Source organism: Cyprinodon tularosa, unplaced genomic scaffold (genome assembly GCF_016077235.1).
Source record: "Cyprinodon tularosa strain WSP-4 unplaced genomic scaffold, ASM1607723v1 ctg257, whole genome shotgun sequence".
In the NCBI taxonomy this organism is placed as follows: Eukaryota; Metazoa; Chordata; class Actinopteri; order Cyprinodontiformes; family Cyprinodontidae; genus Cyprinodon; species Cyprinodon tularosa.
Genome location: NW_024038953.1, coordinates 732,618 through 759,283, shown reverse-complemented (window position 1 = coordinate 759,283; position 26,666 = coordinate 732,618). Strand labels below are relative to the sequence as shown.

At 39.2% G+C, this 26,666-nt stretch overlaps 1 protein-coding gene across 1 annotated transcript in view; it reads right to left on the bottom strand.

Annotated features, from left to right (window-relative positions):
- The window catches only part of ryr1b (ryanodine receptor 1b (skeletal)), a 99,487-nt gene that overhangs the window by 38,347 nt on the left and 34,474 nt on the right, over positions 1-26,666 (bottom strand). Inside the window, exons 12-55 of the mRNA XM_038288481.1 lie at positions 25,436-25,557; positions 25,140-25,326; positions 21,217-21,352; positions 21,045-21,140; positions 20,757-20,875; positions 20,532-20,665; positions 19,235-19,476; positions 18,955-19,147; positions 18,335-18,551; positions 18,148-18,252; positions 17,377-17,480; positions 17,210-17,293; positions 16,963-17,122; positions 16,700-16,847; positions 16,381-16,586; positions 15,855-16,029; positions 14,897-15,105; positions 14,469-14,815; positions 14,199-14,334; positions 13,965-14,125; positions 12,028-12,190; positions 11,872-11,958; positions 11,398-11,624; positions 10,241-10,685; positions 9,588-10,163; positions 9,288-9,488; positions 7,754-7,865; positions 7,519-7,662; positions 7,139-7,412; positions 6,018-6,135; positions 5,793-5,925; positions 5,043-5,137; positions 4,806-4,941; positions 4,534-4,717; positions 4,346-4,457; positions 3,833-3,953; positions 3,303-3,472; positions 2,998-3,218; positions 2,748-2,838; positions 2,477-2,617; positions 969-1,132; positions 689-767; positions 493-582; positions 259-399 (exon numbers count right to left, since the gene is read on the bottom strand). Of these exons, the coding sequence (XP_038144409.1) occupies positions 259-399; positions 493-582; positions 689-767; positions 969-1,132; positions 2,477-2,617; positions 2,748-2,838; positions 2,998-3,218; positions 3,303-3,472; positions 3,833-3,953; positions 4,346-4,457; positions 4,534-4,717; positions 4,806-4,941; positions 5,043-5,137; positions 5,793-5,925; positions 6,018-6,135; positions 7,139-7,412; positions 7,519-7,662; positions 7,754-7,865; positions 9,288-9,488; positions 9,588-10,163; positions 10,241-10,685; positions 11,398-11,624; positions 11,872-11,958; positions 12,028-12,190; positions 13,965-14,125; positions 14,199-14,334; positions 14,469-14,815; positions 14,897-15,105; positions 15,855-16,029; positions 16,381-16,586; positions 16,700-16,847; positions 16,963-17,122; positions 17,210-17,293; positions 17,377-17,480; positions 18,148-18,252; positions 18,335-18,551; positions 18,955-19,147; positions 19,235-19,476; positions 20,532-20,665; positions 20,757-20,875; positions 21,045-21,140; positions 21,217-21,352; positions 25,140-25,326; positions 25,436-25,557 (7,506 nt within the window). The remainder of the gene's footprint in view (positions 1-258; positions 400-492; positions 583-688; positions 768-968; positions 1,133-2,476; positions 2,618-2,747; positions 2,839-2,997; positions 3,219-3,302; positions 3,473-3,832; positions 3,954-4,345; positions 4,458-4,533; positions 4,718-4,805; positions 4,942-5,042; positions 5,138-5,792; positions 5,926-6,017; positions 6,136-7,138; positions 7,413-7,518; positions 7,663-7,753; positions 7,866-9,287; positions 9,489-9,587; positions 10,164-10,240; positions 10,686-11,397; positions 11,625-11,871; positions 11,959-12,027; positions 12,191-13,964; positions 14,126-14,198; positions 14,335-14,468; positions 14,816-14,896; positions 15,106-15,854; positions 16,030-16,380; positions 16,587-16,699; positions 16,848-16,962; positions 17,123-17,209; positions 17,294-17,376; positions 17,481-18,147; positions 18,253-18,334; positions 18,552-18,954; positions 19,148-19,234; positions 19,477-20,531; positions 20,666-20,756; positions 20,876-21,044; positions 21,141-21,216; positions 21,353-25,139; positions 25,327-25,435; positions 25,558-26,666) is intronic.

The following is a 26,666-nucleotide window of genomic DNA, read 5'->3' as shown; positions in this document are numbered from 1 at the left end:
TGCATATATATATATATATATATATATTAATAAATATAAATATATATATATATATATATATATATATATATATATATATATATATATATATATATATATATATATATATATAAATATATATATATATATATATATATATATATATATATATATATATATATATATATACATATACATACATATATATATACAGTTTAATTTTGTACAATAAACATATGTTAAAGTGTGGGTGACCAGATTTTTGTCTCTGTGATGTACCTGAGCAGTCTGGGAGATTTTGCGAGTGGAGGCCTTCTTCTCCACCTCTCCCTCACCATCCCTGGCTTTTTCCAAGGTCCATTCCCATGCCAGCATTGCTTTGACAGACTCTTTAATTGGCCAACGATAGATCTCCTTGTCCTGAGGTCAAAAGATAAGACAAGTTCAAAATACACTAAAAATCCATATTTTTAAAAGTCATTCCTGATAAACAGGAAGCAGAAGAGTACTTACCTTTTCTGAGAACGTCTTGTACGGCCTTAGCATCGGGTGAGTTTTAGCATTCTCGTCCAACACTTCTCCATAGGTCCAGTTGTTCTGAATCTGAAACAAACATTTTGAGCCTTCAGGCAAACTTTAAAGACATGATTTTTAAATAAATAAAATAAAAGCTATAAATTGATGAGATTTCACATTTTATTTCACCAACCTTTTCAAAAGCCCACTTATCATGAGTGTGTTCTGCATACTTGTTGATGAAAGCATCTAGCCTCTCAGGTATGATGGTGCTGTGGGAGAATTTACAGCTTTTTATTCATATTCTACACTGTTGGAACAGTTTAAATATTTCAGTTTTCTAACACTTGCTGAGAAATATCAGGATCATCTCATAATAACATATTCTATACTACATCCTTTGCAATGCTTGAAATCTAGATTAAGATAGTGTGAAATCTTTCAAAAAAATCGTTCCTCCTGTCACTTCTTACTTGGTGGTCTCGACTGGTTTGGGATCAAAGTTGCCTTCCGCGTCCACCGAGGCCTTTTTCTCAGTGTGAGAGGAGTAAGTGGCGTCCACGTAATCAGGAGGGATGGCGCCCGCTATAGCGCAGAGGCACGGCATGGCAATCTTAAATAGCTCGGCATCAAATTTCTGAAGTGTGAACCAGAAAGGATAATACATTTAACGTCCTCTCATTTCATCAGCTTGTTCTTTTGTCTTGTTTTTTCCCCAACAACAAAATCTAGAATATGTACATATTTGCTTAATACTAATGAATTTATTGCAAGATTAATGATTCAAAAACTGTTTACATCCAAAGCGTGGCATTTACCTGGTAAAATCCATCTGAAAAACTGACAAATATACCACTATTACAATTTAAACTAACCTGGTTTCAAAATGTCTAAACCCTTACAGTGACACCTTTTATATTTAGTCCCAGCATTCAGTCTGTCTGCATCCCACGCCTTCACTTCGAAACATGTCCCCATTCCCCCATGAAAAACATCTCTAAATTTATCAGATGATAAAGACACCTCTTATTCACAACTATTTTCATATCACAGATCTCTCACAGTTAGGCCTAGGCTTATTTCCCTTCATAGCTATAAAATCTTCTGTTAATGTTGGCATGTCACCCAACAATAAATCACCTTTTGATCATCAGCCTGGTAGACACTGAGGATTTGGGCTATTTGGGTAAAAGCTGATGCACATCTGGAATACTCTATATATAATTCACGTTGACAAAATGCCCACTTCCATCAATAAAAGAATAGCCCCACAGCATGATCCTGCCACTACTGTGTTTTCCTGCTTTTATGTGAGATTCTAGATGGGCTTGGATGTTATCTTGGGATATTAAAATTTGCTCTTAATGTTTTCCATCTTTGAATAATAAAATGAAATTTTTGATACCTGTTAGAGTTATTGAATGACAATTATAAAATTAATGTGTGTGCATATGAAACATTGAAGAAATAAGATGCTACATTCTGTCCTGTGATTCAATCAGGAGGTTTATTTTAGACTTGCCTTCAGCCAGAAGGCATTTACAGGGTCATAAACTTTTATGACCTGCCTCTCAGCCAGTTGGTCATTCTAGGGTCATAAAACCCACCCATCTGTTTCTGCTCTGTGAATAAAAGCTGTTCCGTTGGGGGTCAGATTGGTGCTGGGATGTGAGCAGCAGCCTTTCTCATTCCTGCAGGAAAAGCTCTGTTTCAAAATCCCTTCGTGCTTCAGATTCATTTTTGTCCTCTATGAAATATGAACTCACAATATTTTGAATCTAACAATACCCTTACCCTGATTGATACCATCACTCAATCTGACCCTTTGGCATCTTTGTAACCAAAGCGTAGCCTTTAGCTAATGGATGAAACTGAGCAAAGGTCAGGAAATGTGAAACTATTCCTCAACCCCTGCAGCTCCACAACACATAATCCCAATAAAAATCAGAATGATGTGAATATTGCAAAACTTATCTCTTACCTTGTGGGCCAACGATTCAAAGATTCCCCAAAAGAGCTTTCGAGACAGATGAAGCTCCTCCTCTGAGGTCACTCCAAAGTTCGCCCAACCGTTTGGTAAACAGTAGTACTTCCAGCAGCGCTCATAGTGATTAGTGAGCAGCTGAAATGAGAAGAAGGGTTTCTATAAAGTGTATACTCACAACAGACTAATCTCTTGGTCATAAAGGTATTAATTCATTGTAAATAAATAGTTTTCCTTAGACATGCAATGTTCAGGGGATTAATCAAACCTTCAGTGGCATCTTTGCATATTCATTCAGGATGGGTACATCGAATACCAGCCGTCTGAGCAGATGCTGCAGCATGGAGGGTTTGAGGTACCTGTAGATTTCATTCAAACCATTAGTGAGTAAAACTTTATATATTGAGAAAGGTATGATTTGTCTCTCTTCTTAGTTTGGATCAGATGGTGCATTTAAGATGAATTATTTTCTGTTTTCAAATTTTTTCTTGCAAAAGATCTAAATCTGTAACACTGACTTGCAGAGCGACATCAGGCACTCTTCAATGACATCCCTCTGGGCCTTGGTCAGAGCTCGGCCGCGCGACAGGCGGTAAATGGTGTGGAGCATGGAGTCGATCATAATGGCTCTATGGTCCGTCCCAGCAAACAGTGGGGCACACTTGGTGAGCAGAGGCAGAACAGCTGAGCAGAGGTAGCGGTTCAGAGCCAGCGCCATTTCAGTTGTACTGAAGGCCACCTAATGTCAAAGAAAACAGATGTTAGAGTACCTACAAGAGATCACTGGAACTGTTAAGCTGGCCCTTTGTCCAGTGATACTCACTGTATCCAGAGAAGCTCCAGCTCTCATGTCGGGAAGGAAGCCGACTTCAAGCACATGAAGCAGGAAGTCCTGATTGTCAATGCCATATACTCTGTCGAGGAACAGCACCATGGAGGCTTTGTGGTCCGGCACAAAACTGGCAGACATCTTTGGCTCTATGATCTGACCATCTGTTGTTTGAGAGAAATGAAAAATACATGAGAATGCATTTATCATTGCACTGGAATACCATAGATGCATCAAGAAAATGGCAGACTAGCAGCTTGCATGACACTGGCCAAAGAATCTCCTGTCAGACACTCAAAAACCTGATATTTGTCGTATTTTTGAAGGCAGCATAATAATCACTACAAGTTTGCTTCCAATCTCAACAATAAATGTTACTACAGAGGAAAGAAAAGCCAATTATAGTTATTTTCTCTATCACCGAGTAACAGAACATACAGAGAGGCAAAACATTTAGCAGCATATAAAGAGATCATTTAAACACACTTATATGTAGATTTATCCAAAAGTTTTCATTGCCTTACCTTTACCAAAGGCAGGTATCTGAACCGGCAGGCTTATTACTCCCACCAGGTCCTCTATGGGCACCAGAGATCTGAGGATCGCTCGGATTCTTAGAGCTTCACCTTTCCCTGCTTGGATTAGCTGCAAAAAAACAAAAGAATGACATGCATGAAGTTTGTCTTTCAACAATGCAACTGGGGCGTGCTGGTGGAGCAGTGGTTAGCGAGCACGACCCATGTACTCGATGCGGCTGACCGGGTTCGAATCGACCTGCGGTCCTTTGCAGCATGTCTCTCCCCCTCTCTCATAACCCCTTTTCTGTCAGCCTACTAGCCACTAGTGCCGCAAAAACTCCAAAAAACACCCCAAACAAACAATGTAACTACAGCTTAAGTTATTGACAACTAATGCAAAACTCTGTATCACGACCAAAAATTTTCAGTTTTCCTTCACTCATTATCAACCTTCTTATTCTTTATTTTCCCTTGATATTTAGTCAGCAACAGTGTTAATAAAAAATTATTTTTCCTTACATGCATCTCAGGTGCACAGCGGCCCAGCAGATCAATTAGTGCGGAGTAGAAGGACATGATGGCATTCCCCAGGTGAACACGGTTCTCCTCATGCTGTCCCTCAACTCCAAACCTGCCAACCATGACAATGATTGTACAGAATGAAAGAAAGAAAAACTTTTTAAAACTTTTGATCTTCATGCACTCACATGAACCGTCTGTCTTTTTTCACCGTTGGTCCATCCCTTGCTGGATCCTCTGAGATCTTAATGGCCTCCTCCATGGCAGCCAGTAGACCGTTGCCACCCTCTCCTCTCAGGGCTGGGCCAAAGCATTCAGGGCGACGGATGAGCAAACGCACAACAACATTGGCGTTCTCCTCCACGCTCTCTCCTGCAAAGACAAGGGGAATGCACATTTAAGGAACTGCTGATGAACCTTTATGCTATTATTATGAAACATGCTGATATTGGTGGCAGACCATTCACAAACACAGCAAAGCGCAGGAAATCCAGATATCTCTCTCCTCCACACGGATTCCAGCCAATGTCAGGGTAACCCTTAGATAGAAGCATCGGACAACTCTGCAGTCCGCAGCCAGCCAGGTAGGTCACTACCTATAACAACAGGAACATGAAACACAGAAATGGATTATCCTGAAAGCCAACATGTGCTTTCTGGTAGAATTTTACTTTTTTGCTGTTTCATTTGCTCCAACCATTTCAAGGTCCTGCTCTTGCAAAGCCAAGGCCAGCTCATTGTTGTCGATGCAGGAGGCAGCAGCTACATCCAGAGGCGTGGACCCACGCATGCCTGCATTTAAAGGGGAAAAGAGTTTATTGAATTCAGTCCACAAGAAAAAGAGTTTTTGTCAAAGGGATTCTTTACAAGATGGATATTCCCAAATAATGAGGAATATCATGTGGAGGAACAATGTTCATTGCAAACATTTAGATAGAAGCATTTGCCAAGAAATTATGAAATGATCTAATCATGAACTAATACTGAATAGCTTAAAAGATCTATATTGATTGACTTATATTTAGATTTTATATCAGATAGATAATAAAATTTTTACCCTCCCTATTTAGACATTTTTAGAAAACATGTTTTAGAGATTTAACATAAATAAATTTGGACAAAACACACTAGGCTTGCACTTTTCTCTATGGCTTTAAAGTATTAATCCTCTGCAGTGGACATCACTTTCAGTGATTTCTTTTAAATTCCGAATCAAAATTATCTTTATTAGCCAAGTTTGTGTGCATAAACAAGAAATGGTACTTTCATCTTCCATTGCTCAGATTTAAATATACAAATTATAATATACCAAACGTCATTATGTCTATGTTTGTGTTTTTTCTTTTATGTTCTTTAGCTTATCTATTAGCTTTCTCTCACATTTTTAATTCCGAAATATTGTAAATTAAATCAGATTACTCAAGCTTTTGAAAATGAGCATACTGACCCAAGCCAATGCCACTGTTCTGCAGCAGATAATTCAGGTGGTCGAACATGGAGCGTTGGTTCTGCCGGCTGATGCGACAGAAGTAACACAGGAAGCGACAGCAGTTGGTCACCATTTGAGGGAATCGAATCTCCTAGAAACAAAAATGGGAAAATTAGGACAACCTGTTTTTTTCATGGTGTGTAGAAAAGAAAGTTCTTTAAAATACAGAAAACTCTACATTACCTTGGAGTCCCCTCCCCCACCCAACACATTGACCATCACCTCCATGACGGTTTCATGCATCCCAAGAGCTCTCATCAGGTTAGGGTGCTGATAGAACACCTTGTTGTTCATGATGTTCCTGCAACGCCCAAGAACATATCCGTAAGTTAGAATCACTTTAATAGATTTAGGTGGAGTAAATTTCATAATTCCATCAATATTAGATGTTAAACCTTTAAAAATAGTCAAATCAGAGACATCCCAAAGGCAAAAGCGAACTAAGCTGATCCTAAATCTAGGTTTCCCATAAAAGCTTCCATTGGCACATAGATTAAAGAGCTTAACATTTTTGATATGTCTTTTAATAATTACTTGACTGTTAAAACTGACTTGATCTTTTTCAGCATAAATTGAAATTATTTTTATTTAACTGTATAACATGTTCGTGTAAGATTAAAAGGAACTGGTATGTTTATTTGTTTGTTAAATTGAGAGAAATATATTTCTCTTTTTATATTTCATTTTTATGATGATGCAATTATATACCAAATTGTTTCTTGTTCAGTGGAATAAATTATGTTCTGCTGTTTGTTTCTATTGTTTATTTGGAACATTTCCTTAGGCTCACCATAAAGGCATTACTAAAAAATACAATGAAAAATAGAAAACAAGCAATAAATAAACATAAATACACAGAAAAAGCGGTCCAATAAAATGCATGAAGCTAGAGCAGTTCAGGTATTATGAGCAGATGCTTTACTTTTGGAATTCAAGAAAGTGATGGCGTTTGGGACACTTTATGTTTTAGGGAACCTCTAGTCAGGGGATCCATGTGGCGCCTCCCAGACTTCAGAAGTTAAAACTGGCAGGGCAAAGGGTGAGAGATGTCTGCTACAATCCTCCGAGCCTTCCTCCATGCCCTGTCTTTGTAGATAAGGATCAGAAAGACCCACATCTACATCTATTTTCTAAAAAAAATGCCTTAGCAAATAATATTCAGTGATTTCCTTTAAGCTCATCCAGTTAAAATTGGCTTCCTCTCTTAAATTCCACCATTTCTTTCTTAGGGCCCCAGATCCAATTGCTTGAGGCCCATAGACAACCAGGGACTTCCCTTACTAGGAAAGCATGACCTAACTGACCCGATGCTTTGGATCATAAGCCTCTCCTCTTCGGGACCCATCTGGACGATGAGCAGCGATCGGATCTGTCCCAAACACTCCAGCAGGTCCATGGTGTCTTGAATGGACACAGCATTGATGGCATAGGCTTTGGGCAGAGCTCTTATCAGCTCTCCGAGGCCGTCGTATTGCCTGTGGAGCAGGCTGAACATCAAACGCACCAGTTCGGGGTTTTGGATAAAAGACTCCTGGGCCCAGTGGATCATGGTGTGGGAGATAAGCTCCTGAAGGGTACCTAAGTAAAACATTTATGATTTCAGTCCAATCAGGCTAAATTCATTTTTATAGTTTCAGGATATTTATAGAAAACAAAACTCTGGCAAATTCACAGTTCCTCTTACTTGGTTTTGGTTCCTCCTCCACCTCTGGCTTTTCCTCTTCTTCCTTTTTGCGGAAGTTCTTAACCTTTTCCACCAGACTGAGGAGTCTACCCCTGAGTGATGTGTCCACCTCCTCTTCCTCTGCTTCCTGCTCTATGTGTACACCTACAGGCACATAATGTAAAGTTACAATCCAAAATGTATGCAGATAACAGAATAAAAATTATTAAAATTTATAGATGGAGGAACTTCTTACCGCAGTGAAGAAGGATCTCATTATGGAAATTAGCCAATGTCTCTCGCACGTCCTCCGGAACAGGACAGTCTTCATCCTCTGGGCCATGTTTAAAGTTGGTCAGTAAGATAACCTTCAGGACGAGCACAGTGGGAGAAAGATATCAGCATAAATGCTGTAAAAATATACAATAACATGTATTTAGTTTCAAGTTAGTAAAAACTTACTAGTATTCAAAAATAACATAGGGATCACTTTTCATAATTATGCCTCCTACTATTTCTCTCTATCTTGTTAGTTCAAAGTCTAACTTAGTCATGTCCTTGACACTGATGACTAGCTTAATTACTCATTCCATTCACCTGTATAACTCTGCCCGGTTTCTCATCACTGCTCATCGGATCCACCCGCTCCTGCCTCTATTTAAGGGGCTTGCATCCAGTCATCAAGGCCAGATTATTCTTGTTTTCTCTAGCCAGTGGTGAGAGTGTTTTTAGAGTTCCTTGGTGTTTCTGGTTTCTTGATCCTGACCTATCTGCCTCTCAACCACTTGGCCTGCTGTTCCTTTCTGAAAGGATTTACCTGAACTGTCTTTGGACTCCTGAACCTCTGAGCCTGCCTGTTCCTCTTCTGATCTGTTTGCCTGACCGGGCTTTGGATTCCTGCATGTTCTGTGGGGCTGCGGTATCTGGGAGACTCTCATTATGTTGGCAGCCCATCTGCCTGATCCTACCTTGTTCTATGGCTATAGACCGTACTTGTAAGCCAGGTTAGTGACTCCCGTTCATAACCTTCCACCGTTTGAATTTCCTGCCTCAGACATTCAAGCAGCTGTTCTCAAAGACCTGTTCATTTTAATAAATGCTTTTTAAGTACTCCCACTGTCTGTCTTGCCTAAATATTGGGTCCTTTGTTCTGGATTCTGACAACTTTACCTTCTCTCTGTTTTTTTCCCATCACAGTAGTTTCATCTGGAATATTATTATCTTTGGAATAAGAGCTATAATGGTGTGTTTTTTTTTGTTTGTTTGTTTTTCCCTTTCCCCAATAAAGTTAAAGAATCCTGCAAATATAACTTTGCAGGATTCTCATATAAGAGAAGAGGATTTATTTTTTTTATTGAGGTTAGCCATTATATATGTTTATATATAATTACACAACCAGATAATTTTTGTGGGCTTCGTAGATCTGTAAAGAGCCTTGATTTAATTTAATCATCATTCTAAATCTAAAATACTTAAATGTAATATCAGGTTTATACAATTGTATATACAAGAGAGATGCTTTAAAATACAGGCACATATTTTGAAATTTCCTGTTTTTTAAACAAATAGTTTTAATTCTTTTTTACTGCCAGTATAAGCAAATTATAATGAATCTATAGACACACAATAACTCATAGCTTCTCCATCCAAACACTGTCTTTGTAAAAGATTCTCATCTTGAGTAACTAAAGATGTCAGTTAATTGTGGAGATTAATTCAAAGAGGACTGAAAGACCATTGTGCCCGGCTCAGTCTAAATAGACCTTGTTGCTGTTCACCACTGTTGGTACCTGATCTTGCGGTGGTGATCGGAACTCGCGGGTCCTGCGGGCGGTCTCTGCAGCCGACATGGTGAAAGCTTTCATCAGCAAGTTGTAGCGCACTCGCTGATTCTTCTGGACATCCGTCATGAACCTGTTTGAGTAAGCGACGATGGTTTCCACTCTGTGTCTGAGCTCGCAGTCACAGAAGTACTGCAGAAGGGTGCACATCTGAAAGGCAAAACGCAATTAGTTAATCACCATTTCTATGATTGATTTTCATGTGATGTGAACATTTCACAGAGACAAAGGTTTAGACGTTAAAACAACCTGCAGCTTGACAGACTCTGGCAGCTTCATTTGAAGAAGTCCTTCCTCTGGACCCTCCTCTTCCTCTTTGCCTTCTGGCTCCACTGCCTCCTCCTCTTTTTCTTCCTCTGCTTTCTCTCCATCCACTTTACCACCTTTGGCCTCCTCTTCTTCTTTATGTTCACCCTCCTCACCTTCTTCTTTAGGCTCAGCCTCCTCATCCTCTTGCTCCTCTTTCTCCAGCTCTTTCAGGCCCTCCTCTTCCTCATCACCAACCCCCTCATCCTCAAGCTCTGCCTCCTCTGTTTCCTTTTCCTCCTGCTCTTTGCTCTCCCCCTCAACAGCTTCCCCCTCCTCAGTCTTTTCTCCTTCCTCCTCCTCCTCTTCCTCCTTGCCACTGAAGACGTTTGGATCGATCATCTTGAGGATGTGCTTGGTGTCCTCGTCGTTGAAGATGCCCATAATGAGAAGCGTACTGATGAGCTTGAGGATGGGGACGAAATGGAACTCTACACTGCCACCTACTGGATCGCGCATTGCCTGACTACCATCCAGCACAGCTTCTGTCAGCATGTTAATAGCTCTGGTTTTTAACTCCTGCAAAAGAAAATCAAAGCCATTAAGAAGCATTCGAAATTAACATATTCTGTTATTTTTTATGCTTTTTTTTTTACCTGTAGTGGAAACACTGGACTTAGGGTGTATATATCAGGATCTGTGCCTACAAAGTTAACAGATGAGAAATGCAGCTTTGGTCGTAAGCAGGTGGTGAGGCCGACACCAGGAAGAGAGTGGGCTTTCTTCACATCAGTATACAGCTTGATGCTTAGAGTCTCCTGAGACATGGGGACTATAAACTCCTTGTTAGTGCCTAGACGGGCCCGTTTAGCCGACTCCAGGTGAATGCTGATCAGCAGGTCATAGTAGCCGCTTCGGAGAGGCCCTGGAAGGTAGGTATTCTCTGTGGCATAGAAGAGCTGAGACTCGTCCACATGGCTACACAACGCGTGAGCTACTCGGTTGTTGCCAAGAGCGCACACAGCACAGTACAGCATGAGCGTGTGGTAGTGGAACTTCATGAGATCCAGGCGCTCTGACAGCTCCAGGATGTCAATACACCTGTAATAACACAAGTTATTCTTACTGTTTGACACATATAAAATATTTCTATCTAAAACTGTCCCTAAAGTCATAAATGACCACTGTGATGCATGGCCAAATATCTTGTCTTCTATAAAATAGTAGACAGTCTATCCAGTTTTGAATTTAATGAACCCAGGATTTGGCTCTGCAACACTTTGGTATGTAAGAGCACAAAACAACATTAAAAATCAGCCAGAAGTTGGACAGTCTTTGCAAAATTGTGTTGAGGTCAAATTCCCTAACTGCTATGACATGATTAAAGCTTCTGTGGGATTAAAGTCTGTAGGGTCCTGGTTAGAGCATGGATCAGACCCACCCAAATAGTTGCTACCCAGTTGTTGGTCTTATTGAGTAATGAGGTTATAGCCAACCATATCAGTGCAATTTAAACAACAGATCAAAATTAATACTATTACCATAAAAAGGTCCTGTATAAAGTAGTTTGTGATGCTTTAATGCAGACATGCCAAAAGTGGTTTCCTTGCTTTAGCAAATGTGATTCTGAGGATTGTAGTTCAGATAAATCCTGCTAATCAGCTATCAATGAAAATCAGCTGTGCTAAAGCAGGGAAACCTCTAAAATATGCAGGACAGCAGCCCTCAAGGACCGACTTTGGGCATGCCTGCTTTAATGATTTCCTTCCTCAGTTGCTGTGTGAAAAAAGTCAGAAACCAAACTGAATCTGACCTGTTCTCCTCTGGGATGTGAAGGGCCATCATGATGAGAGGTTCAACACACTCCACCATCCATCCCAGTCGCTCGCTCACTTTGCCAACCTCTGGTTTCAGGAAGTTGTTGGGCATACGGCTCCAAATTACAGGAGTAAGCATCTGGACGTCCAGCCTGGGAGGGCACTGAGGGACGGGATTCTTCCGTTCGCTGCGGAACATCGCTGCTGATATTGGCATGATGTTCTGATATCGGAGAGACAATAAAGATTTTAGAAACATCTCCTTCCGGGTCTTGAAGTTTTGACATCCTGGGTGAATAATATAGACCATTTACTGTTCTTTGAAATTTTATTTCATATAAAGCCTCTTATTTTTCTTCATTAGATTTTTTAACAGATTTTAGTCATTTCTGCAGGTTGTTGGTTGCAAATCTTTATCTCGCTTGTAGAGGTTAAAGCTAATAAGCAGGTGTAGTTTTGCTTTTTCTAACCTTGAGTTTGCCCAGCTCCAGCTGTGCCATGTTCTGATTGGTGGGTTGAATGAAGACTGCAGGGAAAAGTTTGGTGTTAGGCTCCACCTAAAGGAGAATAAAGGCACAGTCAAACACAGCCTTAAGGTTACAAAAGCTAGCAGTCCCCTTCCATACCTGGTAAAAGGTGTTGATCTCCTTCCCATTGGCTGTAAAGGTCATAAGGCCTGTGGCTAGGTCCACCAGGCAGCCAATCACCATGTCTTCCTGGCTGAAGCGAGTCTGCTGGTTGCTGACCAGGTCTCCCCCCCAGACCATATAACAGTTACTGTGCTTCATACTGCAAGCAAGTCAAACATATACAGTAAACTCAGCTCAGCTGACATTGTCCAAGCAGACATGAATTAAAAACATAATACAAATTTTCTTGTCTTTATTTGGTTCCAAAACCATTTTCACTTTAACCTTCAGAAAACAAAAACACAGATTGGACACTATAATGGTTTATTAGGTGAATTTGAAACTAAAAATGAAATAATCATACACTTGTTCCAAAAAAAGCAATGGACTTTGTTTTTCAAGGTTGAAGACATTTCACTTCCCGTCCAGAAAGTTTTCTCAATTCCAAATGTCTTGAGTGGCATTGAGCTCCAGGTTTTTATAGAGTAGCCCAACAAAAGCCTTGTTATGGCTTATAAACCATGCAAATTGGACTGAAAACAGGTTCATCCCTTTGTAATCCCCAGTACAGTTCAAACCAAACAAGACTGTGGCCAGTGGTTTATTTTTAACTTTCTTTTGGAAGGAGTATGACCTGGATGACTGAGAATCTTCACCAGCATACAATTACTCACCTTCTTTTTTAGGATTTTGGTCATCAAAACCATTGAATGGATGATATTCATGACTATCAACATCTCAATTAAAGAAGAATCTGTTCAGTTTGGTATTCTGGGGGACAAACGTGTGTACAAACACAGCACCAAGATGGGGATTTTATAAAAAGAACTACAGCTCATTATAAGCAATTTCACTGCGAGAAAATTCACAAGCAGAAAACATTTAAGACTGATAACGACTCTCTCAGCAGTCGACACCCAGGAATGTGCTCACTAGGTAAAATATTAAAATAACAGTAAAATCCTTAAAGAAGTGCAATGCAAAAACATTTACCAAAGTCAAGTTTTCTTAAAATAAGTAAATATTTTCTTGAATTAAGCAAGTTTTCATTTTCCAATAGAATAAGACAATTTCCATTTGAAATAAAAAAAACTGCATTGTCTTATTTCAAGTCCATAATATCTAATTATTATTTTTTAAGTGTAATAATACTCATTCCATTAGCAGATCATTTTGTTTAAAGACTCAAATTAAGGATGATTAAGATATTTCTACCTATTTCTAACTCTAGCCCTAGTTTTTGCATATGTTATCAAACGCAGAGCTCTGTTATCATTTTAAATGTCAAATATATTTTTAATATAAGCAGAGCTTTTATTTACAAATCTGCATATGAATAAAGACGACAAAGATTTCTGGAGCAATAACCATTGGATAGATAAGACCAAAGCTGAGCTGTCTGGTCATAATGTACTTCAACATTTTGGGGAAAAATCTAAACACCAAGAAATTATGATAAAAAAAAACATCAAGCAAAGTGTTGGATTGCTGATAACTCTGCCTTGATCTGTAGCCACAGAATCTTGGCATCCTCTCCTCATTAACTTGATTGAGAGTTCCTCTGAACACTAAAGTATTCCAGAGTGAAATGTAAAAGCATTTGACCAAAGCTGAAACTCAGCCTAAATTGGGTCATTAGAGAAATGAAACGGCGCTCCAAAAAACTGGGCCTAATTTCCTTCATAGCGACAAAACCGACGAATAAATCAGGCAGAAACCGACCAGAAAGAGAGACTGTTACTGAAGGTGGTTACTCAGTGTTTCACTTACTGCACTGCAGGTTTCATCTTACTAAATAAATAATGACGGTGTGGATCTATGCGATGTTTTGGTGTCAAACCAGGTAAAACCACCACAACTTTTATACCATCCTGATACGTGAAACCCTATAACTGACATAGGGTGTACCTTCTTTTTCACAAAATTGTATTTACCTGTCATGAATGTTGCCTCTATCATCTCCCACAGTCACTGTGACGCTGCGCACCTTGGAGAGGTCAAAGTTCGGGTCGTACTGGTGGTAGTCAGGGGTGACCCACCCAACCCACACGCAGGATGGCTCCTGTCCAGCAAAGATCCTAATTGCGTAGTAATACTGACAGGAGAAGAAGAAATTAGCAGAGCTTATTGAACTCCTCTTTAGGGACTGTAGCATTGTGTTTTCTCACAGTGGTGGTACTGAGGATGATTTCAAGGTCGTCTCTGTCATCAGGGACGACATCTTCCACCAATCGCGGTACAGTTGGCGGCGCAGGAGGAGGGGCAAGTGGTGTCATAGCAGCTTTCTTGGCTTTAAAGAAAAATCTGTTTTTTACAGTTAAAAGAAAATTAAAAATGTAACAGCAATGACTGCATGTAGTATAAACATTTTTTTCTCTAAAAGTCTCTGATAATTATATTCCTCCCATTCCAATGATGAAACACATGCAAAATCTTACCCTTTCTTCTTCCCCTTTTCTGACATGGTATCCTTCTCGTTTTCTATTGAGATCTCCTTTGCCACAGACGGCTCCTTCTTCTCATCCTCCTGTTCCTTACGACTGGCAGACTTCTTTAGAACTTCAAACTCAGAGTCGGGCTCCACCACCACCACCTCATCCTCAGGAATAGTAAGGGCTCGGGTGAGAGGCGTGGTGCCCGCTTGGACCTTAAAGGTCTCGTGGAACTGGACAGGCATGCTGAGTCTAAGGAACATCATGTCTGTGTTGGCGTTCTGTGACCCAAAGGTCTTGTGGGTCAACTTCAGACAGGGGGCGCTGTCCACAGTGCCGTCTACGCGGGACACCTGAGAGACAAGGTGTTTTGATATGACTCTTATCTAAATGTAAAGTTTAAAGTATGATGAAAGCTGTGGATGAAGAGCTACCTCGATGTGGTTGTGGTCGGTGGGAACGGGAACGAACTGAGGCAGGCTCTTACTGAACCACATGGTGATGTCTCGCTTCATGTTGATGGCAAAAGGTTCGAATCCTTCCTGCAGGCCACAGATGGCAAAATATCGCAGACTGCTGACGTTTTGACCGAGATTGATCCTTCCAACCTGGGACAGGCCGAGGGCACAGACTGGGATGAAACCTGAGGGGGGAAACCCAGATATAAAATATTGCAGATCATCTGTTAAACAAGATTTAAAACCCCTCAGAAAAACCATAGGACCACAGCTCTTAGAGGATGTTGACCAAGTCTTTTCTCTTCTAATAAAAATAAAAACAAACATTCTTCATTGTTCAGGTTCCACCATTCCAGGTCCGTGTAAAGATTCTGAATTACTCAGTTTTAACTTCCCAGAGAGAGGAAGGAAGGAAGAAACTAAATAGAGAAGTTATAAAGGAAAGAATGAAGATATATATATATATATATATATATATATATATATATATATATATATATATATATATATATATATATATATATATATATATATATATATATATAAAATTAAACATAATAAAAAAACAGAAATGAAAGGAAGTTAAGGAAATGAAGAAAGACCGAAGGAGTCAAGGCAGGAGGACAGATGTCAGAAAAGAAACAAAGGAGATGAAGGAAAGCAAATGTTCCAGAAAAAGGCCTGTGTGGGATTCAAATTACAGGATGATTCCACAATGTTACACTGCGTACGTGTGTTTATTAAAGTAGTTTTGGGTCATTTAAGGGCCTTTTTTGTTTGTTTGCTCTCTACTAGGGAAAAGACCTTAAAGACATCCTCTAGGTTTGTTGGTTTAAATTTTTTCTGTATCTTTTTCATCTTAAGTAGCAAAGCTTTATAGCTTTACAGGAATGAATTATTATTATTTCAATTATTTTTCTATACTTTAAATCACCTTCCCCAATTTCTATGTCTTTGAAAGCCATCTCTGAGCCAGAGTCACTGATCAGCATTTCTCCATTGAGGGTGAACATGATGTTCATCTCAGTCAGGTCAATCATGCAGCCGACCACGTCACCGGACTGCCACTGCCGACCGAAAGGCTCATTCCCAATGTGCCATCTCTGAGCCTGGAAAAGGGTTGGAAGGAGGCATGAGATTAGACTTAAACTTAACAAACAATCTCAGTTTTCAGCCTCTATGTTGCTATGCGTTCTAATAACTTAGGATCTTTAATTAAGAAAATTATTTCAGTAAGAAAAAACATTTGGACATATGTGTAATGAAATATCTTAAATGCCAAGAAGAAAATTATAGCAATTCCGTCCATCCATCCATTAAAAAATGAAATGATATTCACTTTCCTTTTCTACATCCTGATTGAACTGCAGAGTGATTTTAAATCTCAAGTAGCAAATCTGATATGATCTTTATACTCTTATTTAAGACTTACCAAAATAAAAGTGAAGATTTTGACTAACCTTATCGCCGTTGAAGACGTATGCCAGTTCATCAGCTCCCAGCTCGGTGTCAGAACGGACGGAGGGACGGGCCCAGCCTACTCTCATCTCTCCGGTTGTTACGGCTTCAAACTCAAAGTACCACTTCCCTTGGGTGACGGCGTAGGACTTCTCTGCTCTGAAGATCCGGACTTTGTCCCCGCGGGAATTCTCAAGGCCATGGCCAGCTGCAGCATCAGAGCAAACCGGTGAGACATCAAAGGACACTAAAAACCTAACTTCTGTAAAAAAATAAAAAAAAAATCAGAGAGATTCCTAATCACAAAATGAAGTGACTTACTGCTCTCCTGATCCGGAGGCTCAATATTGTAGCCATAGCCGATGAGGGTGCGGACAGCATTGTTTACACTGTCTCTGTTGGTTTTTTTAGTTCTCTCATCCAGCAGATTATACGGCACCAAACGAGGGTTACGCTTATTCATGATATCCTAGAGGGGATATGGGAAGAAGTATGGGAATTATACATGCAACTCCAATAAATAAATAATCAAAACTTTTAAAATAAATTCAAATGATAGATATAAAAAATTGAATGAAGGTCACCTGCACGTTGCTGTAGGTCCATCCCTGGGTAACGCGGTCCCTTGCCCAAACATTATGCCCATTTTCCGCCAACTTTTCCACAAGCTGATTCTGGTTCGGTGTCAGTTTGACGTGGTTGAGGTCGAGGGGTGCCGGTTTGTAGCCATTGGACATCACGTAGCTGAAGGACATGGAGGCACATATTTAGGCAAACAGGGACGATTATTTAACAATGAACACGCAATAAGAAAATGGAGGGTTTCTGTACGTTTTAGGGAGCTTGATCTTCTTCAGATTTTCTTCTGCTTTTTCATCTCCCATACCTACATGGCAACCCAAGGCTAGCAATGTCCTGTGGGAAAACACATATCTATAGTGATCATGTTCTACAGAACCTGGCTTGGATTCAATCTGAACTGCATATTTCCAACTCACTTGAGGGTTTCCCCTGACATTTGCAGGTTGTAGTTCCTCTCTGGTTCAGGAAGACTTTGGAAGTCCACCAAACAAGGATGAAGTTTCTTGTTGTCATCCCTGAACTGCAGAGAAACACAAAAGTGAAAACTGAAAGAACAATTTTATCTGCAGCTGATTTTGTATGTTTCCTCATTTGAAAAGTCTGCTTGGCCCTCTAAGACACACCCTTCCTCATTTGCATAAGGAGGTAGAAATGCATACAGAAATGTAAAAACAACAGGCTGAAATAAATAGCATTGAAGAAATATAAAGGGTAAAAAAATAAACAGACAAAAAGACAAAAATATGATATCATGTACACAAATAAATACTTAAAAAAATAAGTAATAAATAAATAAAGTTGAAGATTATAAGGGACAATAAATAAATAAAGTAATTATTACAAAGGCAAATAAAGAAACTAATTAAAAGAGATATATACATTTATGTCTCACTGTATAATTTAATTTCTACCAACATTTATTTGTTAATTGTATTCTTGGGGGCAATTAATTGTATGCTGATTTTTTTTATTGGCCATTTATTTATTTCTGTATTTATTTTTAAGTATGGCAGAGTTAGTCCTCCACAGTAGTCTGGCAAGAGATTGAGTTTAGTTACTGCTCACATTTTAAGAAAGTTCCTTTTTTTTTCTTCATAAAGGCAGTTGTAGAGTAGAAACATTTTTTTCATCTAAAAAATATCATATTGGTTTTAAGGCATTATTATAATATTTCCAGTCATACTCACAGTCCCATAGGTCCAGCCCTGCTCGATGCGAGTCACCGCCCACAACTCATGGATGTTCTCGGCCAACCTCTCTCTGATACGTTCCAGGTGGGGGGGCAGCACAATCTAAGCAAGGAGAAAAACCAACAGCTGAGTAATCATCAACCTTCCTGACCAAAATCTGAATTTAGTTCCTCCATTCTAATACCTGGACTGTGTCCACAGGGCAGGGGGTGAAAGAGGTGTGGGTGAGGGACTGGGTGGGACCCAAAAGGTTGCGTACACCATTGAAGTCATGCTTGTACTCCTTGATGCGTTCGATGCGCATCCTCTCTCTGGGCAGCAACGCCTCATAACAGGGGGCATAGCCTGGTGGGGGCATGAACTTAAAGTCTCCATGACGACCACCGAGGAGGAACCGAACTCTGAGGACAAAACAGAAGAACGCTTTTTAAATGAATGTTTTCTTTTTTGTTTGTAAGCCCTTTCCTGTTTTTTTTGTTTTTTGTTTTTTTATGAGTTGAAGCTGCTCAGCAGAGCATCTAATACATCTTTATTAGAGGGAAATATGGCAATCCTTGCACGAAAAAGTTCACTAGTTTTACCTTCGCTTAAATAAATCTTAAATTCTTGATAAAGAAAATTTCTACAAAACAGAACTTCAGGTTTAACAGCAAATTCAATCTTAGTAAATAAAAACAATCGAGAGAAAATGTAAGGAAAAGATGATTATGTTGGATCCCAATAATTTCCCCAATAATTTGAATAAGCTAATAAAAAAAAATAAATGTAAACAAGAAAAGAACATTATTGATGTGCTGCACTGACTTGACTCCAGCAGAGAAGCTGATGACCGGGAAGAAGAGACCGTCCACATTAAAGTTCTCAAACATGCCCTGAACCGGATGGCCGTTGATGCGGAAGGAGATACTGGGCACGCTCAGATCCAGGCAGCAGCTGACTACGTCGTCTGCAGCCAGAGTGTGAGCATTGGGCGAAGCCACCTGGCGGGCCACAGTACCTGCGAGGCAAAGCAAAATATCCCAACATCTGCAGCATCCCTGTTTATTAGTAACACACTAAAACAGTTAAAATAAGAATATCCTACCTGACCATAAATGCAGCCCATCAAAGCCATAAGAGTAGAGGTCGTCTCCCACACCATTTCCTCCCCAGCCTTCGCCTCCTCCAGGGTACGGGCTGTAGCCCTCAGTCATGGCCCAGCCCACCCGTAGGTGCGTAGCCTGGGCTGTCACAAAGGACTCCACGTAGTCCACAATCATCTCATAGTACCACTTCTTATACTGTGTGGATCCCTCACAGGTACCAAGGAAGATGTTTGGCCTTACACTGAGCACAGGAACAAAGAACAACATTCACATCATCAGCTTCCAGTTCTTCAATGTTTCTGAAGGTCTTTTAAAGCATTTCTTTGGAAACTTTACTTTTTTATACATATATTAAAAGAACATTTTACTACAATTTTTTGATAGATGTTCGAGATCGGCCTGTTTTTCAGTGTACTCCTGTTTCTCTGACTGTGACTGGCTGGATGTGCTCTCTTCACCCTCTGACATGGGAGTTGGCTGTTAAAAGGGAGTTTTTTTCTCTCCACTGTCTAAGCATGCTTAGTGTGAGGGATTGCTTTCTAGTCAATGAGTCGATGCAATCAACTGGTTTTCCTGAGATAGAAAACTTTGAATCAATCTGACTGTATGATCTGGTAAATTGTAAAGTGCCTTGAGATGACATGTGTTGTGAATTGGCGCTATAGAAATAAACTGAATTGAATTGATACATGCCTCTTAAATCCAAATCAAACTATAAACCATTATATATCAATACATCAAACAATGTGACAAAAAAAAATTTAATAGTTTTTCTTTCGCCAAGACACATTTTTATAGATTTTTACATGAAATTAATGAAAAAATAGTTAATAGAATACTTAAATGTGCTGAATAGCTGCATAAAAATAAATGTTATTTATGTAAAATGAAATAAAAAGTAATATTCATGATATTGAGAAATTATTGTATAAGTACAAATAATGATGATTGAGTTCCAAAGTGTTTTTATTTGAAAAATGTGTTTAAATATAAAACTGGTGCTCAGAGAAAGATAAAAGAAAAGAGGAACAATTAAATTCAAATGAAACTAAATGTGATGGAACAAAGAAATGCAAACGGCCCAAAAGTGTTTTCAGAAAATATGGGGAATTATTCCTTCATAAAAACAAAAAACAAATAAAATGTAGGAACCTTTTTATCTTAAATAATTAGAATGAAAAGTGAAGTCAAAAACAAATCAGGCTGATGCCAAACCTTTAGAAAGAAGAACACAAAAACATGACAAGTGAAGAAAAATACCGGCACAGAAAAAAGGTATTAACAACATGTTCAGACCTGGTGACGTAGTTGATGATGTTGGTCTGAAGCAGGAGGTCTCGGCCTGGTAGCAGGTTCTCAGTGATGAGGTTCTGGTTGGACCTCACAGCAACGCCGTTACACACACAGAGAGAGCGCAAGACATCCAGAACCTAAAGAGAAAAAAAAAGATTTTTACCTCTATGTGGAAAACAAATTAGTCCATTTTGTTCTAAAAAGCAGCATGCAGTGGAAAACACCCGCCTTGTGGTTCCTTCCATGCTTATCGAGCAGAGATATGATGGATTTAATGTGATTCTCCTGAATGATGTTTAGAACCTCTGGGCTTTCAATCAGAACACAGTACAGGACCTCAAGGATTCCTAAATGCAGGCAAAGAGGGAATCTGTCATCAATTTTTTAAAATACATTAAAAGATTAAAAAAACATCTGAAAGAAAATTTTCTGAAAACAGTTTTTGACTTCACCTGGTCACAGAAAGGTCTTTGATCCAGCAAACCTATAAAATCCAACCGATCAGCTCCAGCTTACCTGAAGAGGCCTCCAGTCGGTCCAGTTTGCTGACCAGCCAGTCCAGGTTGTCACAGAACAACGCACAGTTCGAACGGTTTCCTCTGATAAGAGAAGCTGCATGGTGGAAACACAGCACGGTATTAATACCTATCGAACAGAGGCATCACTCTGTGTAAATCTGTTTCTTTACCCAGCAGCTCATAGAGGAGGTTAACAATCTCCTTCCACGACTCAGCTGCCTCCTCGCCGGCAAATTCAGAAAAGTGTGCAGCCGTGTTGTAGACGTTCAGGCGGTCGATGCACTCCAACACGATGGTGATCATTCCCTGGAGGAAGAAAAAATGTAGTGTGTCATGTTTGTTTCTGCTTGTGACGCTGATTGAAGGAAATCCTGAGATTCAACAGTTCTGTGGATAAGAGGAAACTTCAGCAAAAGACACATTAACAAATGTTTAAAGACAACTGGGTCGATCATTTAGCGGCTCGAACTCAGAACCTCAGAATTCTAAGCTCTATGCCCTAACCACTAGGCCGCTACTCCCAACTCCCCAGTTTCTGCTCTGGCGTATACAGGTGTGTATAAAAAGATGCAAAGGCATCAGCTATGGCATCAGAGACACAACTCAGAGGAGTTATGAGGCCATTTTCAAAATAGGTGAAGACCACAATCTAATTCAAGTTTTAAAGAGCTCAAAAGTCTCTCGATCAGGAATATGGCAGCAAATACTCTAATATTTCATGGTATACAGCTTTTTTGTTAAAGCTTACACTGGGCAAGGAATTGCATTTGCTAGAATCACAATTTAACAAAACACAATTTTCCAATCCCTGAGGCAGTCAGTTTTAATGTATGAAAGACTAAATTTCTCACTCCAGCCCTTTAGGTTAAATGCGAGTGAGTTAAAGTGAGTGTGTCACCACACAGAAAAGTCGAGATAGTTGTAGCTAACACACAGATCCATGCATGCAAGTAGAAGTAAGAACTTTTTCACACAATAGGTAAAGTCCTGTAACAATGGACTCTGGACAGGTAGGCTTTCAAAAAACTGAACACCTGGGTTGAAACATCTACTCCCTTGGGGTTAGGGCAAAGGAAAATCAAAATAAAATCGCAATATTGGTTCAAAATGATCGCAATTTAGATTTTTAGCAGAAATGTTTTGCTCTAGTTAAAACCAACCTTTGCTGGTGTGCTCCTGGTGTCAATTTGCCCAATCAGCTAACAAGGTTCTGCTGAATGTTCCTTATTCCCCCAAACTGATTCAGCCGGGGCGGTCCCAGATTAATAACGTGAGTGCTACACATTATCAATCCGGCCTAAATCAGGTTTAGGGGCCAATCCCTTTTTTCCACAGGGAAATATAGGTTGTATTTGTTTTTTCTTTAATAATAAAAAAACTTTATTTAATATTATCTGTGTTTGTTTTGTTTTTTGTTTACATTTGTTGTCTATGATAACAACAGCTAACCCCGAAATCCCACATACTCCATCTGCGCTTCGCTCCGCCCCGCTGCGCTCCAGACCGCCTGCACAAAGCAAAGCCTACAGCCGCCGCTGTTGCTCCGTCCCCTCCGCTCTGAGTTCCTTGGAGATCGTAGAGGGCATGCGCGAGATGAACCAGGGTTTCCGCGGATCATTAAAAATAATTACAATTCATAATTCTTTTTTTAATCAAGGCCTTAATTGGCACTAAAATTAATTAAATATGTTTATCGTTGCATTTATGATTCTTTAATAAAAATGCTTCTAAAAACAATTTCGTCAGATATTATATCGCTATTAATTTGCGTGGAACTGTTTATAAAGCCGTATGTTCGGAAAGGAAGCTCGAGGCGGAGAAAAAACTAGAGAATATATATACGTATATATATGTGTGTGTGTGTGTGTGTGTGTTTACATACATACAGGAGTCTTGGAACTCTGCTTACAGCTCCTTCATATTTCATGTACACTAATAACTTGTGTACATGGTTCTTGTTGATGGCATTAAAATCATTTCTAATAGCATTAAATTAGAGTCACTCATTCCTGTATGAACCCTGTGAGCGCTTAATTTAATATTTAATATATTTAATATTTTTTTTCTTCTTCTTTTAATCTCTGTAGCACTTTGAGATTTCTTTGAAATATAAGGTGCGTTACAAATAAAATCTATTATTATTATTATTATTATTATATGACATATTAAAAAAATCCCACCATCATCCAGCATATGTTCAGTTTCTGCCCAAATATTTATATATATATTTGTAGATTTTTGTAACAGAGATAAGGATAATTCAATTCAATACTGCTTTTCATTCCTGTAATAAGAAGCTTCTTTTGAATGGATTTGATTAAACTTTAAGTCCCTCGGTATAAAATAAATATTTTGATGGAGATGAGAAATCTGCTTCCTCGTTGGTGAATAACCAATAGTTTGGATCCAATCATTTAAATAAACGGTGTTAGTTTTTTTTTATATATATAAGAATTGTGCTATAATTTCTAGTCACCGTTCTGTTGCTGCCATATTTTAATTTGACGAACCGGAATTTGTCGATGTTCTTTTTCCTGTTTGGTGCGATTGCAATTGCGGATCTTGACCTGGCCGGACCGGAGCGGAGCAAAAAATAGCTCGGCTCCGTAATTTGTCGGTGACGGACGGAGAAGACGTACGTGGACGGAGACGTGCGGAGGAGTAGCGGTGGATGTGGAACAGCTCTCATTGATTTCCATGAAAGACAAGCGCTCCGCACGACGTACGTCAGCGGGGCGGAGCGGAGCGCTGACGGCGTATGTGGAATCTGGGGGTAAGTGTGAAAAACAAAAAAATGGGACAAACACATTTTCACACCAACGTAAAGAGCCTGGAGAGATTACGATATGGATTTTATTTTGCAGATTTAGGAGCTGGTCTTCTGAGTAAACCATTGTATTCTATAGGCAATACTTAAGCTTGTTCCAAACTGGATAATCAACAGTAAATAAAATAAAAATAACAGAATTCAGATGTTGCAATGGACCAAAGTCCAGGCCTTGATTTGGCTGACATACTGTGAGGAGGAACCCAAATTTATGTTTGCAGAATATTGTTCATGGTTTTGGTTCTGTTTAAGTTTTATCTCTGAGTTTTCATTGACCTTATTTCCAATTTGTGTTCCAATTATTTTTGATTGTATATGAGTTCTTTGATATTTCTTGTTGCTCTCTTGTGTCAGTCTCCTTTTCCCTAGCTCCCTTCTTGGCTCCTCTGTTCACACCTGCTCCCAATCTGCTAATTAGCCCGGTCTTTGTTTCTCTCTCCCATATATTCTCCTCCTGTTCAGTCAGTCTTTGCTGGTTTGTCGTCATTTCTTTGCCCCCTTGTTGTGAATATTCCTGGCATTCAGTTTTGTTTTGTTTTTTGTAGATCTTGAGGATTTCTGTTTTTGGATTTTTTTCTTCTGTTACCCTTTTTGTTATGAAATCTTCAAGAAACCATTTCAGCTTCAGTGTATGCATTTCGGTCCTGTCAAACCTCCACCCCACTGTGACAAATATGATGCGCATTACCTCAAAGAACTAAACCAATATTATCAAGAATAATGGGACAATATTTTTTTGCAACCATGTGACAGCCAAACAAAGACAGACAGAAAATAAAAAATTAAAATAAAAAAATAAAAATACTTTACAATTATTTCTACACCTTATACATAAGACCTAAATTGTGCTGTTTGGGTTTGTTTTTCCTCTCCATCTATTTCTTTTTCCCCTTCATTCTTAACCCTCTCTCCCTTTTACTCATGTCCCTTTCGGTCTGGGTTGGTTATACATGATTTTATTCCCTACAACATTTGCAATAAAGTCTTTTTACATTCCTGCCCATTAAAATTTACACAAGGATTTTGAATAACAGAAAACTGAAAAAGAGATAATAAGAAATTCTCATTGACAATTTAGTAAAATAAAATATATCAAATTAAAAAAAAAAATAACTGTAACTAACAGATAGATGAAAGTACCTTGTTCATGAACAGTAAACCAAGATACCTGTCAACGGTTGCAGAATTCTGACTGAACATTTCCTAAATATTACAAAAACAAATCTGTTGGGCTATTATATAGCTCTGGGATATCTTGGATCTTACCTCCTCCTGGAAGAGGTTCTGCCGGTTGCGGAGGGAGCGGAGCTTGGTCTGCTTCTCCTCGTGCTCCAGTTCCTCCTCCGGAGGACGGAAGTAGAAGATGAGATCTTGAAGAGAGAGGATGACTCCCTCCAGTGGAAGAGACACTGATCCTGGAGACTTGTTCTTCCCACTCAGAGAGTCCAGTCCCCTGGAAGGCGGCAGACAAAGTCAGACTGTTTCCAAGCTAAGTCAAAGAAAATCCCTAGTTAGCTTCGATTCCCTACAAAGTTCAGCTGGAAAAAAACATAAAAACCTACTTGATAAACTGCCTGAAAAGCCCTGTGGTGCTGTAAATCATTCGAGCAGCCTGAGACTCCTCGGTTTGGGAGCGAGACACAGTTAAAGCGTCATCCATGTGGCCTTCCTGATGCAAAATTACCTGAAAACACACATTACACATTTATTAACAGCTGATCTTCCCCTCTGCACTCTGATCGCAAGGAGTCAGCCACAAACACAAACCTAAAGCTATTTTTGGTTTGCTGTTGTAGTTGTTGAAGTTACTCCTTTAATGCATCATGTGATGTTTCCCCTGGTGTCTAAAATATTCCTTAAATATTGGGGTTGATAATCCAACTGGGCCTGTGATGCACCAATCAGTCAGACATCAACCTTCATAAAATGTTCATTTGATAGAGTCAAATGGATCAAAATTTAAAAAATCCACCTTTCTTTAAAAGATATCACAACCAACATGGTTTTTCATGCACTTAATTTTAAATTTAGAGGAAAAAACATCAGGAAGGTTTGAAGGTCTATCGTTTTATGGGAAGGGCTACTAATACGGACCTATGAACTGCAGGGTCAGCATTCACCTCAACTTCGTACATTATAAAGATATTTTAATTTTTTATTCTCAATTCTAATTTTATTTAGACATGTCATTTTGAAATGCTCTTTAAATGATTAAAAAAGAAGAGCACTGGTGGATTGTTCTATTTTTAAAAGACTGACGGAGCCCAATGTGGTCCTTGAGGGCCCCTTGGTGCCCATGGGCCCCACATTGTTGACCCCTGCTCTATATGTTAATCTGCAGCACACTGTCTTTCTTTTCAGGTTAAATTTGGTTATAATTGATTACACAAAATACCATAAAGGAGACTGGCCATTCTAATTTTTAGAAAGGTTGTACAAATATGACATTGAAAAAATATCCCCAGAGAATTATGGGACTAAATTAAAATGTTTACTTTTGAACATTTTTTAGTTTATTTACATTTTGGTCTTAATTGTGGGGGCTATACTTACAATATTTACAGAATGCAATTAATCCTTCATTTTTCTTTTTTTTTAGATCAGTTTTACTTTTGTCTTTCATCTCTGGTTATTAACAGGTTTTTATCCCTGATTGCTACAGTTCCTTTAAGCTGTTAAACCTCATCCCTGCTTGCAGCATGTGATGTATCACTTATGATAACAGTCCCGTCCACACCTTTTATCCACACCTGGATAAATAAAGGTTAATTTTCTCTTCTTAATTCACTGCTT